General features: G+C 40.0%; 1 protein-coding gene across 2 annotated transcripts in view; it reads left to right on the top strand.

Annotated features, from left to right (window-relative positions):
• The window catches only part of RSU1 (Ras suppressor protein 1), a 111917-nt gene that overhangs the window by 6780 nt on the left and 89929 nt on the right, over positions 1–15208 (top strand). For both annotated transcript variants that reach the window (XM_069776052.1, XM_069776060.1), the window contains one exon: positions 3317–3367. In XM_069776052.1, coding sequence (XP_069632153.1) covers positions 3317–3367 — 51 coding nt within the window. The remainder of the gene's footprint in view (positions 1–3316; positions 3368–15208) is intronic.

The raw sequence follows: 15208 nt of genomic DNA, 5'->3' as shown, positions 1-15208 counted from the left end.
AGTCATATCCTCTTCATAGAAGAGGTGATTTGTAGACAGAAAAGAGTTGAGAAAGGCCTATCATATTGGTGGAGTATGAACTAAATTTGAACCTTTCATCATGTAGTTTCTCAAATTGGTCTAGCTGCTTATTAGAAGGCATGTAATGTGGATTGCTGGTTCTAATGCAATGAAGTTCATTATGGACTCCAACAAAGTAAAGAACAGATTATCTGAATTTTGGATTGTGTCCTGAAGCTGGCAAAGCTCTGTGCAAAGCTGGAACGAACTGGGGAAGGCCACAGAAGTGTGGTGACAGCTTCAGTCTTCGTTCTGCTTTAATATATCAAAGGAAGCATCAACTTCAAAGGAAAAAAGAAATAGCACAAATGTTCTCTTAGAACTCACTCTGTGCCTGGCTGCCTGATTTGACTGTCCAGTCCCTGCACCTGCAGTGCAGCGTCGGTTTTGCAGACCTTCACCTGGCAGCAGCAATGCAGGGGTCCCACATGTTAGGAGTCCAGTTGTCTGTCGTGCTTGTGGTGAGATGCTGACTTTTTAGTATGGAGGTTAGGTGGTGTTAGTTGGTCTTGTTCTGTTACTTTAGTTCAACTTCTCTGCTTTAAAAACAAATCGTAAAGTGAGGTAGAAGCAACTTGGTACAGTATCAAAAAACAATAATGGATTTTATTTTTTTTTTTTGAAAAAGCAGATTAAACAAAGTCTTTACTTTCCAATGCTACTGTCATGGGAAGGACAAAGGAAAAGTTCTGAAATGTTCCTGTACCCCAAATCTTCAAGAACAAAGCTGGAATGCCATTTCCTGATTCTGGTGCCTGCAGCCAGAGCCCTGATCTTTGTAATGCTCCACACTTCAGCCTTAAAGGCACTCTCCAGTGTCCTTAACATGCGGAGCTACCTGACATGCAGGCACAGTGAGTTGTAAAGGCATGGTGGCGTAGCTAGTCTTCACCATTACCACTGTGAGAGGGACTGAGAGTACAAAGCTGATGGAAGTCTTTGGTATGTGTTGTGCGCTTTTTCCTGTCTTTTTGCTAACCTAGGACTTATTTGAACATTTGAGTCTTGGGGAAGATAGTACTTGACTAATTGGATCTTTCCTATATCAGCTTATGAGGGGGAAAAGGGCCCTTTTGGACAAGAGGACATTATGTGGATAGGCACACAAGCCGTTTGAATTGTAATGCAGAAGATAGCCATTACTCTTCTTGTGGGGTGGCAGGAAACTGGCTAGGGCAGAGTAGGTAACTCCACTGCCTGGTAGGAAAATCATTGCTTCTCTTTAAATACAGTGGAGCAAGGCTAACTTCTTGTTGATGCTGGTGTGAGTCTAGGCAAAGCCTCAGAGCTCTAGAATGACTTGTTTCTTAAGTTAAATGCAGGAAAATATGGCTTTTCCTGGCATTGGATGTGGCTCTGATCTAGATTAAGTCGCTGTGGAGCTGGAGACTAGAGCACTTCTCATCTCGGGATGCCAACTGGTAGGGTTGCCCTTCTGGTGGTTGTGTTCTTACTAGTCAGGCTTGGATAATCAAGGGCCTGTGAAACATTGACTTTTGCTGAATGTCACAGCTATTAAAATATCTAAACCAGGAGAAATAAACACGTGAGGAGTACTTAGGCACTTGTTCACAAGCTTGTAACTATCTCCAGTATCTTCTCTTATTTTTTTGTGTAAATTGCATTCCTACATTTAGCTATATATGTAGCTATATATGTAAGGAGTCAATAGTGTTAAATGGTTGCTTATGGTTCAGATGCTGATATGCCTTTTATGTTTTTAAGCTTAGAGCTCTTTATGGAAGCTGCTGCTCTTGTCTACCCTTCAGTGCTGTATTTTCTACAACACTCTTACAGACTTTCTGTGGGCTTCTTTCTCTGTCCTTCTGTTCTGCTTTGTAAGGTGGTGCAGGCAGTACTTAGACTGCTCATATTTTAGGACAAATTTAGGGTGGGTACACTGTTTCTTCCTTTCTCCTCCCTGCCTTTCCTTCTACCACAACCTGCAATTGCACAAGGAACTGTGGTGATGCCTTTTTTTTTTTTACACTGCACTTTCTGATCTGCTTCTACCTTTGAGTGACTGCTTTGATTCTGCTAACAGGTTATATTTGCCTGTGGTAAGTCATGAGCTTTCAAGGGTTAGCTGAAACAGGTTGCTATATCAGTAAGTAAAAGCTCTCCAAGCTGTTTCCTCCAACTTGCAATTTAGTAAGCATTGATTAGCATGGCCAGTTTTCACATATGCTCACCAGGATATCTTCATTCCCTATGGCAGCAAGGCCCCTGTGGGCTGTCTCTGGGCTAATGTTAGTGATGTTTGTTGCTTGAGGAAAGCTCTGAGGGATGAGAGATGTAGCACTGCAGCTGTCCCTCAGGCTGGAAAAATTCCCAGCTGCCTAGGAGGGGCAGCAAGGTAATTTCTAGAGCTGTTTTGAAGGGGGTGCACTGGAAGTAAGGAAAATGTGTAGGGGAGGAAAATCTTCCCGTTTTTCTAGTTCCGATAAAATACAATAAACTTTTTATGGGGGGGGACAAGATGTTTGAGAACTCCTTCAAGGTGCGAGTTTCTCCTCTGACTATTTAGCATATTTTTCTAATCAGATACTGTTGTCAATTGTCTGCTGTGGAGCTTTTAGGGAAAGCAGTAGTGGTGTGAAGGGTGGAAGTAGGTAAGAAGAAATGTAAAGTGTAGGGGGAGTGCCAGTCTCTGCAGCTGCCTGTGCCCCACGCTCGTTTGTTCATTAAAGTGGAGTCTGAGGGGCTTTGATCAATCAGATCATTCAGTTAATTTCAGTAAATATTGTGTGTTGTCATCTGGCCATTCGCCACGCAACAATGATGCTAGTGAGCTACTGTGCTTCATGGATGCGAGGCTGTAAATGCAGCTATCGGTACTTGGGACTTAAATCTAGCACCGACCTGATAATTAATTGGGAACATGCGGAAATGTAATTGCTTGTGGCATGTGTTCTGTTGGGGTAAATGTTGGAGTACCTATCTTTTTTTCCTTGGGAAGGATTCAAAGGGTGGAAATGAGACAGGTGTCTGGGTGCCCAGAACCACATCTGTACTGGGACGCCCTAGTACTCACTGCTCAAGTTGTGTTTGATGCAGTAACAGAAACGTGAAGTAAAAGGGCAGAGGAGTGGCTGGGTGTGTCCTTAAGTCTTGAGCTTGTCTTGCTTATTGTGACAGTGCACATGAATCTGGAGTTACTGGAGCAGAGAGAAAAGCTTGCCTGTTTTAGCTGAAACAGCTACAAGCTCTCACTTGCCATGTCCATAAACTAACTTCTTTCTCTCTTCATTTGCAGTTACATTGTCTCATATCACGCAGCTGGTTCTGAGTCACAACAAGCTTACAAGTAAGTATACTCCTCATTTTGGACTTTATTACAGGCAGTTGAGCAATATTGAAAAGCTGACATTGATAGTTTGATTTTTTTCTGGGTTTTTTTGGTTTTTTTTTTTAATAGAGCACAATGCCACTGTTAAGAGTGCTTCTTGGTGAAGCACTTTTAAAAAATAAAGAGAATGAGAATGTGACTTAGCAGCCATTGTTCAACATGCCTTTCCAATTTCAATACAGATCTGCCATGTACTGGAAGATCTGTAATTATCAGTCTTGTTACCAGTTCAGCCAAAAATCCATTCCCTACCATGGCTCTGAAGTCCTTTTGTTTCAGTGAGGACTTCCGGATTTTGTTTTTTTAACTGTATCTGAAATGCTGCAGTTTGCATTTTGGTAGATAGATAATTAATTTGACTGAAGCAAGTAAAAATAAATTACAACTCAACTGCATTGTATGTATAACCAAACGTATGTGAGTAAGGCCAACTGAATGTGAGCTTCAGGCATGAAAGTCAAGCAGTCTACTTCTGCAAAAAAAAAAAAAAAAAATCCTTTGAGTGTAAGTTGTCCTTTGCTTGTACTGCCCACACCACCTTCAGTTACTACGTTGTGGATCCTACTTCCCATATTAAAGAAGCCCTTAAGTGAGGTGTTGGTGAATAACATGTCATGAGAGCAACATAAATATGAGACTCAACTTAGTGGAGGCAGATATTAGACTGACTTTTGCAAGGCAAAAGAAATATTTTTTTTGTAGGAGAATGCTTCAGGCTTACTCATCAGTGTCTTGTGCAAACGTTCCTGCTGCTTGGTTGTTGAAAGACAAGCAGTGAGCTTTATCTGGTCCCTGTTACTGTGCATCTTCTAAAGAGAAGAAAAGTGTTGGTATTGTTGGTGTTCTGCTTGTCCTTGTCTGTTCTCTGCATGTGACAGTGGATTTCTATTTCAACCAGTCCTTCCCTTTTTGGAACTGAATTTTTTAAGAGTGCATGAAATGGGGAGGGGAATGGAACCTGCAAAGGGAGCACGTGTTGATGAGATGACTGGGTAGGTGCTTTGGCATGTACCAGGCTGTACCCAAGGAAAACTCTACAAATTGAGATGGGTTTAAAAAAAACCAAAACCAAACACAAACAGAAAAACCCCTAGCAAACAAACCAATAAAACCCAGCCTACTGAACTCTAAACTACTTGCTGCACAAGCTGTAAGATGGTATGTGTTATTTAAAACATATGTATTAATGCGAAAATCTCACTTAAGGCTCTGAGCATTTGCAGAGGATTAAGCATGAGGGAAAAAATTAAAATATTCTTAGATTCTAGGACATAAACACTTCTACTCTGGATGCAGTTTATTGGGTATTAATGTGTAGCTTAAAGGGTTTGTAGTAGTATAAATAGTTAAAATTATGGGCACTATATGAGTGGCTGTGAGAAGTATGAATTAGTTATTCTAGGCCCTGCTTCTGATTGCATAGTGTCCTCTAGACTGGCATCTTGCTATTTGTTTTTGTCCCTATTGTAGTTTTCAAAGAAATCTCAGTTTATTTATAAATACGACCAGCAATTTCCAGCCATCTAACATGTAAATGATAACCGATGGGTAAATTCATGGGAAAATTCAGGCAGGGAAAATCATAAGCATCACTATTAAACGCACAGCTGTACCCCGGGTTTAGAAAGTCATGAAGTTCTGAATAGCTGGAAGCTGAGAGAATGTTTTTGGAAAAAATTATGGTAAACTTGCTTTCGGCATATTGCGATCTGGCATCTGTTCCCAGCCACTGATGTAGTTGGGCTACAGGGCCACCCAGCTGGTGGCTTTTGTGTTCCCTTAGGTCACTGCAAGGAGATTTCTGTCTCTGAACTTGAGCTGTTTAAAAGCTAGGCAGTTAATTGTATCCAGCCACTTTAGCTTTCCCTGCAGCTTCTGGGGGGTTGCGGGCGCCTTGAGATAGCGGTTCATTCTGCACACCTCTATCTAATGCTTGTGGTCAGACAACGCATACAAAGTTGGGTACCTAGTGCTGCCAGGCAGAACTTCTCTCTGGTGCTGATTATTTGCTCTGGTATCTTCTGTCTGAATGGCTGCTTACCTGGCACAAGGATGAAGCAAGTTGTAAGCATTACTCTTGGTAAACTTGACTATGCTTTCTCTGGGAATTGTAAAAATCCTACAATTTCTGAAAGCTAACAAACTTCCAAGGACTTAATAATCTCTTCCACGTGATACCTTATAAATCTTAAATGTACCTAAAGGGTGAGTTCAGCTGAACACACAGCTGGCTGGGCAGGTAGCAGGTATCTACCTTGCTCTGAGGAAGAGAAGACAGGCTGAAACTCCTGCAAGGAGACTTGCATTGTGGTAAACTTGACTGTCTGAGAACTGAGCCTGGGGAGGGTGACATGCTTCTGCATGAGCACCAGAGTTAAAAGCTAAGTAACTAACCTATGTCCTAGCTATGCGTCTTAGCTGTAGACCTGGCTAGGGAAGGAAAAAGATAGGGTAAGAAGAGGTGTCCAAGAAGGATGTGTTCACGTTGACTTTATTCAAGAAAAATGCAGAGTACACCTTTTGTTTAAAGCAGTTTTAGTTTTCACAATACCAGTTTAAGGATTGCCACTACTCTAAAATTGTGTTAGATTAAATCTCAACTTTTAATTACTGCTTTCTTCTGAAGTAGCCCTTAGATCAGCAGGCTGCAAGTATATCTGTTCTCTTGTTCTCAGCCAAGGGATTCTGTCAGCCTTTCTAATTGCTATGTTTGGATTTCTTTTATGGGAAGGTAAAACCACTGCTTCTCCTGAGAAGTAGCTCATCAAGTCTGTAACTTACTATTCTTTCACAAATTGATGTAGACATTTAAATAGACAGCACGCATTTTTAAAAGGCTAAATTTCAAGTTCATATTCTCATATTTGACACTGTTGACCTAATCTTTTAAGCTATGTAATTAATTGTCTTAGCAGATTGTTCTTAAAATGACTAGGAAGCTGGTGGCAGTGACACTTGACATGCTACACTAAGGTCATATTAGCATCTTCTACTAGTTTTCTGCCATTTAAATGAGTGTTCTGCTTGCTTTTTTTTCTGCTGTTTAGAGTAAATATGTCTATCTGGAAGAATAAATACATGTAAAAACTGGATATGCATAATTTTATGTAACCATAGTTCATATTTTTGCCAGCAAACTCTATTAAAAGTAAGTAAAGTTTCATTAGCAAGTATGAGGACAATACCATTAAATCCATCACATTGCTTAGAATATTTTTGTGGCATGGTTTTTGTTAATATTTTTTAGTATGACATTCATACTGTTGGTGCTTGTGCATTTACATGTCTAAATCATTCATTATCAGAAGTACTCAAATCCACATTGATTTTTCTGGAGAACTGGAGGCTGGATTTTTTCCAGCTGTCTGGTGCTGTGCTAATGGAAGATTCTTGAACTGGCTGCTTCTGCTCTAGGTAACTTCTGAAACACTTGTGTCTGTCCTTTGCTGCTTGATGAGAACTTTTTGTGCTTCAAAATCAGAAGCAAAACTCTGGGGGAAGCTGAACAGCTGCAATTCTGCAGTCTTGTTGAACCAGTTGCTGCCTAAGTGGCAAACATGGGTTGATTCCACTTTGGGGTCTCCTTTGACAATCCAGTTGAAAGCAGAGGGAGAAAGTGAGTGTGTTTTTTCTTAACTCAATGTAGACATACGGGCCAGTGTCTCCATGTATTGTACTGGGAGTTTTTTGATCCATCATTTAGTTTATTTCAAGCCTTCTATCCAGTATACAGCTCAGAAGCAAAATTAAAGACAGTCATGCTTATGTTATTAGCCTGCATAGGTCGTCTGATCCTGACCCAGGTGTCTTTTGAACCTATTGGCTAACTTCAAAATAAATGGAATAGAAGTCCTGACAAATGTTCGTCAAATTTGTGGAAATGAGTGGCTGAATGACAGAGACTTGCCCTTCAGTGTGGTGGATTAATTTGGGTAGATGTGACCAAGTTGTCTTTGTTCCATGTCATTTGATGGCAGCTGGGGGGCATACAGGTGACATTCACCTCCTGCTCAGTGGGATTGTTAATAGGACATGAATAGTGGTAGGGAATTAGGGTAGCTGTGCTGGAGGGGTATGGAGGGAGTTGAAGCCACAGGACATACTTCTGTAGAAACCATGCTTGATCAGCGTGATCCATCACAAAAATTGTTTCCACATCTTTTGTGCAACAGTAATAATTTTTATGGGTATCCATTCTACTGTTTTGTGCACTTCTACTTAGGACTGCTTCACCCAAGTTCAAGTGGAATGTAACTTCTCTTGAAGTCTGCAGCAATTCTGGGCACTTGTTCTTTCTGACACTGCTGTGTAGGACGAAAGTGAACTTAAGGTGTTGGTGTAGATCTGCGTGTTTTGCAGAGCCAGCCAGCCAGCATGTTTCCTCTTACATTGCTGTTCCATGGTTGATGCTGGGGTGGCCATGCCAGTTGCATGTTACGCTGTGCTTGGTTTCCAACAGTTTGGACTGTCATGAGGCTTCTGAAGTTTTGTGTTAAGGAGTTCGTCATAGAAGTTCTTGAAATCAAACTTTGTCCTTCTTTGTTCAAACCTCTTCAGCTACAGTTTGTGGTTTCATAATGGTTCTGGGGTACAAGTTGGGAATTGCAGAATATTGGATGTCCAGGGAGCCCAGGTCAGGGAGAGGAAAGGCATGTTGCCAAGCTTGGCTGTCTTTCCTACTCTGGGACTTGCCCCATGTCATTTCAAGCAGAATGGTTTGGAGTTCTGGGAGACAGTGTAAAATAGATGAGTGAGTATGAGGTTTTTGTTGGTTTTTTTTGTTGTTTTTTTCTATCTGGGAATGAGGTTTGTGTATCACATTGTCTTGAGGGCTTAGGTTTTTTTATAAATTGGTTGCACTAGAACACCAAATGGCTGTCTTTGACTGGAAAAAAAAGTACATTTGCAGGCTTGAACTGAAGTTGGCAGGGTAGATTAGGCTTCACCTTTTGGTCCTGTTATGCCACTAGATTTGTAAGTGAGCAGTAATTGGAGCAGAATTAGCAATACAAACCCTCCCATTTTTAAAGGAAACTGTTTGAGCATATATATTGTGGCTTATCCTTACCTGACTTATTTTTTCCTTGCAGAGCAGTTTTTGTGAACTATTTTGCCATTAAGTGGTACTGAAACTTGTAGACTTTAGATAGCTAGGCTAACTCAAGGTATTCTCCCGCTGCTTCAAGCATATGCAAAATTTCACATTCTAGTATAGTGACACTTAATATCCTTACTTGGTATGCTGGTGAAGTTTGACAATTAAAATCCCAGTACTACATCATGAATAGGAAGTGTGCTTGAAGAGCTCTCAGAAGCTTAGGTTAACCCTAAGGTAGTCCTACCTGGGAGTGCACAGAGGGGAAGACGTGACTGGAAAGCAGGCTGGGATGTTAAAGGTTACTTTCAGCATCGACAACAGGTACAATGTACCAGTCATCAGTATGGGCACAGCTATTACACTGCTAACTTGACATGTTTTATTTTCACTTATTTTTGGGATATGCTGTAAGTTTTTTGATGACTTGTAACTACTGTAACAGTTAATTGACTCCCTGAGATGATTAATTGATGTAGTAATCATTTGGAGAATCTATTCAGAGATTCTAGCTTTTGTGTCATCATCTGATCGTGCCTGGAGTTCGTGTTTCTGTCAGTAGAAATACCGGTATTATACGATTTGTCCATTAGAGGTCACTGTTTAAATATCTTTAGCAGTTTCTTTCGTGGGAAGGCGCTTGTGCTCCTGGCAGCAATTCAGCCTGCCTGGTAGGTAGTGGTGGACAGCAGCTTAGTTTTTGCTATTCTCCTCAGTCTCCTTAAGCTCAGGTGATCCTATGCTTGCCAGCTTCACCATATTCTTGTGCTGCATTTAAACGTTCTCAAAGGTTGTCTGCTATTCATATCTCACTCCTGATGATTTTTCTATCCTTTTGCTCTTATGCTCTGATTCCTTGCCCATTATTAGTAAATGTCTGAGTGATGAGAGGTTGGTAACAACTATTTGTTTCTCAAACCTCCCCTCTATTACCTGATGTCACATTCTCTGTCCTCCTCTCCCTTTCCTCTGAGCTGCTGTCCTATACTGTCCTCTCCTTTTTCCATTGCTGATTCCTTGATTCTTGAGTGTAATCCTTTACTCATCTTTAGTCCTTTCCTTTTTGTGAAGTGATCCATTAGTTTTTTGCTGCTGGCTCCCATTTCCACACCTGAATTTTGTTTCTGAGTTCACTTTCTGATCCTGTGAGAATAGCTGTGTCTCATTAATGGCATTCCTTTGACAGCCACGTAGTCACCCTTTTTATAATCCTTGTGGATTTTGCCTTCTTCCAGCAGAGCAGTTCAAAACTTTTTTTTTTTGTGCTCACACAACTTACTGTTTCTTTGCTCTACCATCACCTTCTAAATTGTCTTGCTGTCTGTGTGTGACCAGCACAGAAGCTTGTCCCTTCATTGCTGTTAACCCTCTTGACTGTGTCCTTGATCTTTTTTAACATGCTGCTAAAATCCCTTGGTGTCATTTTTATATTGGGGCGTCTCCTTTATAAGTCACCTTTCTGGCTGTACTGTATACCTAGATGTATTGGAGGTAGTCCAAAGACAGCAACACTGCATCTGTCTGTCCTGAATTCCTTCCCAGTCTAGCTGCTTTGTCTTCTTCAGACTGCTGAAACGTGTTATGGTGTCTCCCACTGGTATTGTCTGACACTTTGCATTTTGCCTGGTATCAAGTTATTTATATAGCAAACGTGCTGACTTCTGGGGGGGGAACTAGATGCCCATATACTCTTTACTCTTTGTTGCTTCTTGTATTTTCCCCTACTTTGCTTCTGCCTCTGCTTCCTTCTGGTAAGTCATTCCACACTGTTGTACTGACATGATATACCCCACAATGGTGCAGGTAAGCTATCTGCTTAGCGAAACTAGGCTTGTGTCCAAAGCACAAGACTTCTGCCTGACAGTGGCCTCTCAACTGTGCTTAGGAGTGGTGCTTTAAATTAACTATAAGCCTTTAATTTTCATTATATATTTTGATTTGTTTTTACTTCCTATTTCTGGTGCAGGGATCTCTAAAGGGAAATATCTTTATGAATGCAGTGCACAGGGGGATGTGAGAAGGAGGGAAAAGGAGATCCCCATACATAATGCCTTACTAAATTTATGACATCTGAGTTCTGCACAAATATTTAGATTAAATACCTTGTTAGCTTTTTTTTTCATCCCTGAAAAAAACCCAAACCTTTGGTTCTGAGAAACTACAGATGGTAGAGCATTTTAGCTTTAAATAATATAAATTTTGGTCTTAAACTTTGGGAGAATGAAGCAGAATAATTTATGAGAGAGTTTTGTGCTGTAATGGTATAAAGAGTGCATGCTGAAACTACCCCAATTTATGCGTAAATGAAATTGTCAAAGTTTGTGCTGTATGGCAACAAAGTTAGTTTTGCATAATAAGTAAGCGTACACACTAAATATGGCACTAGACACAAATCACTTGTCTTTAACATAGTTCTTCAGCAGCTGTTGTTGTCTTATTAAAAGGCATCTGCAAACATATTAACTCCTTTTGTAGTCTCAATGTTTTCTGACATGTTTTAGTACAAATTTCTTGTGTCTTCACATATCTCCCGATGGCTTAAAATAGCTGTAATTTTTTTTGTGGAAGCCCCATATAAATGATCTTTCTCCATGTGTATGTACAGGTTGTAATGTAAAATTGTTGGAAATCCTGTTGCCAGGTATAGACTACTTTCAAGTTGGCATTTTCAGAGCTAGTGAATGTTGCACAAGTGAACTCACTTCATTAAAGAGCTAATTTTCTATCATCTTAAAGAATTTACTGTCTAACAAGCGGAGTGGAATTTTTTTGTTGCTAATATTGAAGGACAGAGGTGAAAGGTAGACTTGGTCTAGATTGAGGGGAAACTAGATTTAGTTTTATATACTTGGTTTTGTACTCTATTTTCTATGTATTCTTTTTGTTCTTCTAGTAATCAATCAGGTGTGTGTTGTTTGAAGCGGATAATGACACAGCATTTCCCTTCAGACCACTCACCCATCTGGCCTCTTACTCTTTCCATTTTTTTTTCCCCTGTGTCAAAAATATTGTAGAGTGAAATAACACTTAGGTTGAAGTAATTTCCTGATCTTTATCTGAGGATGGGCAATTTGTGGTAACATGGTTTCTTTTGTCTAGGAGGAATATCTGCTGTAGCTCAAAATGAAACGTACAGTCAGCTGAAGCCTGGGATCAGCTAACGTAGAAGTGCAGGGAGAGCTCTACCATATGGATTCAAAGAAGTTGCTTTAAGTACTGGGTATAGGGAGCCCAAATTAGGAGGGAGTTTAATTCATTCCCAGCTCTGAGGGCTGGAACAAGAACATCATGTGTAAACACACGTGCTGACTTTGCTTCTGAGCAGTGGTGAGCTCTTTTACTGCAGCCTCTTCCTGTGTGTGGTTAGAGGATGGGCTGGCGTCTCTGATAAACGGTGTCAGCATGGCAGTCTGTGATGCTGAATGGGGGGAAGAGTCAGTTGATCCAAGTAGCAGTGAAAAATGGTCCTATGGGAGTTCTTAAAAACATTTCAGTGATAGAAAAAGTGTAAACTACTAATACTGTCCAATAAACCGAAATGAAATTATGGACTATTTGTTTTAGATACAGTGAGAGCAGGATTTTGTAAACAAGCACTGCTAAAAGCATATGAGCAGGTCGGTATTCTGAGTAAGACACTGAAGTGACCTTGACCCGTGAGGGGTAACCTATAGTATCGGTTCAAGACCTGAGGTTCAGGGCATCTTTGGTTAGTCCCTCTTGTGAACTGCAGAAAGCATGTGAAATAGACTGCAGTAAGGAGAATATTGAGGGAGGGGAAGGTGAGCATGCTGAACTTCAGCTGCTTTGATTTAACTAAAGCCAGCTACTGTGCAGTAGTGTGAAACTCTGAAACAACTTAAACACCTGGAGGAGACTCACTGAGATTTAGTAAAGACCATTTGCAATTGCATTTGGTGGAAGCCTAATAATAAATCTCAGTTTAACACTATCAGCTAAAGTTCTGTAGTCCTGCGAAGTTATTTTTCTTAACCATTCCCTGCTGTTAAAATATCAACGCATACAGATGACCTGACCTGTAACAAGGGGATGTAGCCTGCGTTCTTCAACTGTTGCCTGGTGTACCACATGGGGTTTTTTTCTCCTGACATAAGAGTAAGATAGCAAAGCATCTTGGATGAACTGTGCATTCCTTACAAAACAATTCTTGAAGCTGAAGGTGCTGTGGTCCACTACAGTACTTGCATGTCACACTAATTAAAAAAGCTTGGCTAATACTCTGTTTTCTTCAAAATTATTTGTAGAAATGAAGGGCCATGTTCATATCTGCATTTTTGTACCCACCCTCACTTGAACAGTACTGTTCCTTACTGCTGTAAAAAAGCCAACAAACATCAGATTTTGGTGAGCTATTTTGGTGTGGTTTCAGTTCTTTGCTGTTAGGTGATTTATTTTCAATCTAGTAATCTCTTCCTAACCTTAGCCCCTGGTTTCTAGTGTCTCTCCAAACTCTGAAGTGCATCTTAAGCTTTCTTCTCAGAGGAGAACAGATTTGTCCTTTGTCTTCACTAGATGTCACTTGATTCCCAGTATCTTCTCAGCCTTTCTTGTGCTCACAGCACTTCTCCTTAGACTGTGGCTTCTAAATTAAAACTGTTTATTGATAAATTGCTTTGTTAGCCCAGTAGCACATCAGTGAGCTATAATATAATTTAAACGTGTTCATAAGAAAATTTTCATAACTGCAGTGCTTCTGTGGATAATTGTAAACAAGAACTCTGCTGGTTTCTGGAAAGAGCTGAAGATTAAGGAGACAAGTTTGTTTTTAATGTTTTCAGTGTGAGGAAGGTTAGTATCCATCTTTGGAAGAGGTTGGAGGGTGGGCAAAAGGGGAAACTTGAACTACATAGTGTGTAAATTAAGTACTGTATGCTTCACTTGGGATCAGGATTCTCTCCAGTTAACTGCCAAGTATGATATCAGCATGCCTATGAATATTTAAAACGAAAACTGTTGTGTTCTCCCTCTGCTAATTCCTCTTTCATTTTGGTGAAGCTGATTGCTTCTCTCAGTATAACAGAACCCTTGTCAAATTAATCTAAACATGACTCCAGCTCTACGAGTACAGTTATATTGGATGCACAGAATGCATTATATATTTAGTATTCTAAATTCTTCCTCCCCCATGAAATGTGAGTATCATTTTATGTCTTTATGACCTTTACTCTAAGGGATCCTTACTCATTAAAAGTTCCTGTTGACTCTAACTGGATTAGCAACAGTCTGCAGAACTGGGTTTATTATATTGTATAGCCTACAGATTTTACTGTAGGCTTAAGTAGTAGTTTCTTGCTCTTTGCAAGAAAACCTTACCTGGGATCTGCAATGGACTGATAGCACTCTGAAAGGTCTGTATTGAGTTCTCCTTACTGTGTACATATGACTCTTGATCAGCTTTTAAATGGAAGAGTTTAATGAGAAACTGGCATAGTCTTATAAATCTCTTCTCTGACAAGTAGTGCTATTTTAATAGCTCTTCTGGATAAATATTCCCTTAGAACCTGTAAAGGTTTGGAGTACTACTGAACGTCATGTTCCTAGGTACTGTGAAATTACTTCATTAGCTAAAGAAACATTCTGAAAAAACAGGGATTCTGCAGCTTAAAGTTTCTAAAGATGTGAATGCCAAAGAAACTAATCATATTTTAAATAAATAAAATTCTTATTTCACTTGATGTCTGATTCAAAACCCATTGAATTCAATGGGAGGTTTTCTGTAGCCTTTGAATCATATTCATTGAGGAGATCATAAGCTTGCTTGTGCACAGTTTTATGAATAGGTAGGTATTACAGATATGATTTTCCAAGGAGCAGTGGGGCAATGTTTATTTTGAACATTCTGTGTTAAGGTATAAATGAACTGAAATGTTTAACTCAGTTTTCATACCATGTGTTCCTCTCGTGGAGACTTATATATTTACTAAAATAATTTCACTTGTCCGGTTGGGTAGTTTACTGACTCTTGTCACGTTTTTCATCAGAGCTTCCTTGTCTAAAATGTTTTATATTTTAGTTTTGAATTGTAAAGGAAATTTTGATATGGGTCTCTCTTATTAAGAGTGTCTTCAGAAATGTTTGATTTAATGTTGGTCCGTACTAAATAAAAAAAAAACCAAAACAACCTAGATTTTATCTTTTAGATGAAAAGCAAATGGAGACTTAGTCTTGCAAACATCTGAGTTTGTTTACTTTTGAAGTTGTGAGGATTCCTGTTGTTTTCCCGTGCTTCCAGAAGCTTTTAAGAGAAATAGTCCTGGAGATCATTTGCTGAAATGGAGACTTTCTGAAGCCTGTGCATTTTCAGCTGTATGAAGGGCCCTGCCACCAAAGGAGGAATTGTACTGAAACCTAGATGAATGACTAAAGAGTGGCAGAGTGGAACTGGAGGGGAAAAAAATGCACCTCCTTTCCTCCTCTTCCATTTTCTGTGTTCTTCCTCCTTTGTCAGAGGTTGGGTATACAAAAGGAGCTGGATCTAGAAGTCAGTTCTAGGTGGTGGTATGAGAACCGCTTGACTTCCTGCTTTATGAGAAAGGGTTACATCTGAGACACTTAATTCCAAGCTGTTTTAACTGACTTAAATGTTCTTAGCATGTTGCTCTGCATGATAGCTGCCTTGGATAAAAGGTCCATCTAACCCAGTATCTGTTCTCCAACAGAGGGCAACACCAGACCTGTAGTAA

This window comes from Haliaeetus albicilla, chromosome 2, assembly GCF_947461875.1.
Source record: "Haliaeetus albicilla chromosome 2, bHalAlb1.1, whole genome shotgun sequence".
Classification (NCBI taxonomy): Eukaryota; Metazoa; Chordata; class Aves; order Accipitriformes; family Accipitridae; genus Haliaeetus; species Haliaeetus albicilla.
Note: the sequence above shows the minus strand (reverse complement) of the source record. Positions and strands in the feature narration are given on the sequence as shown.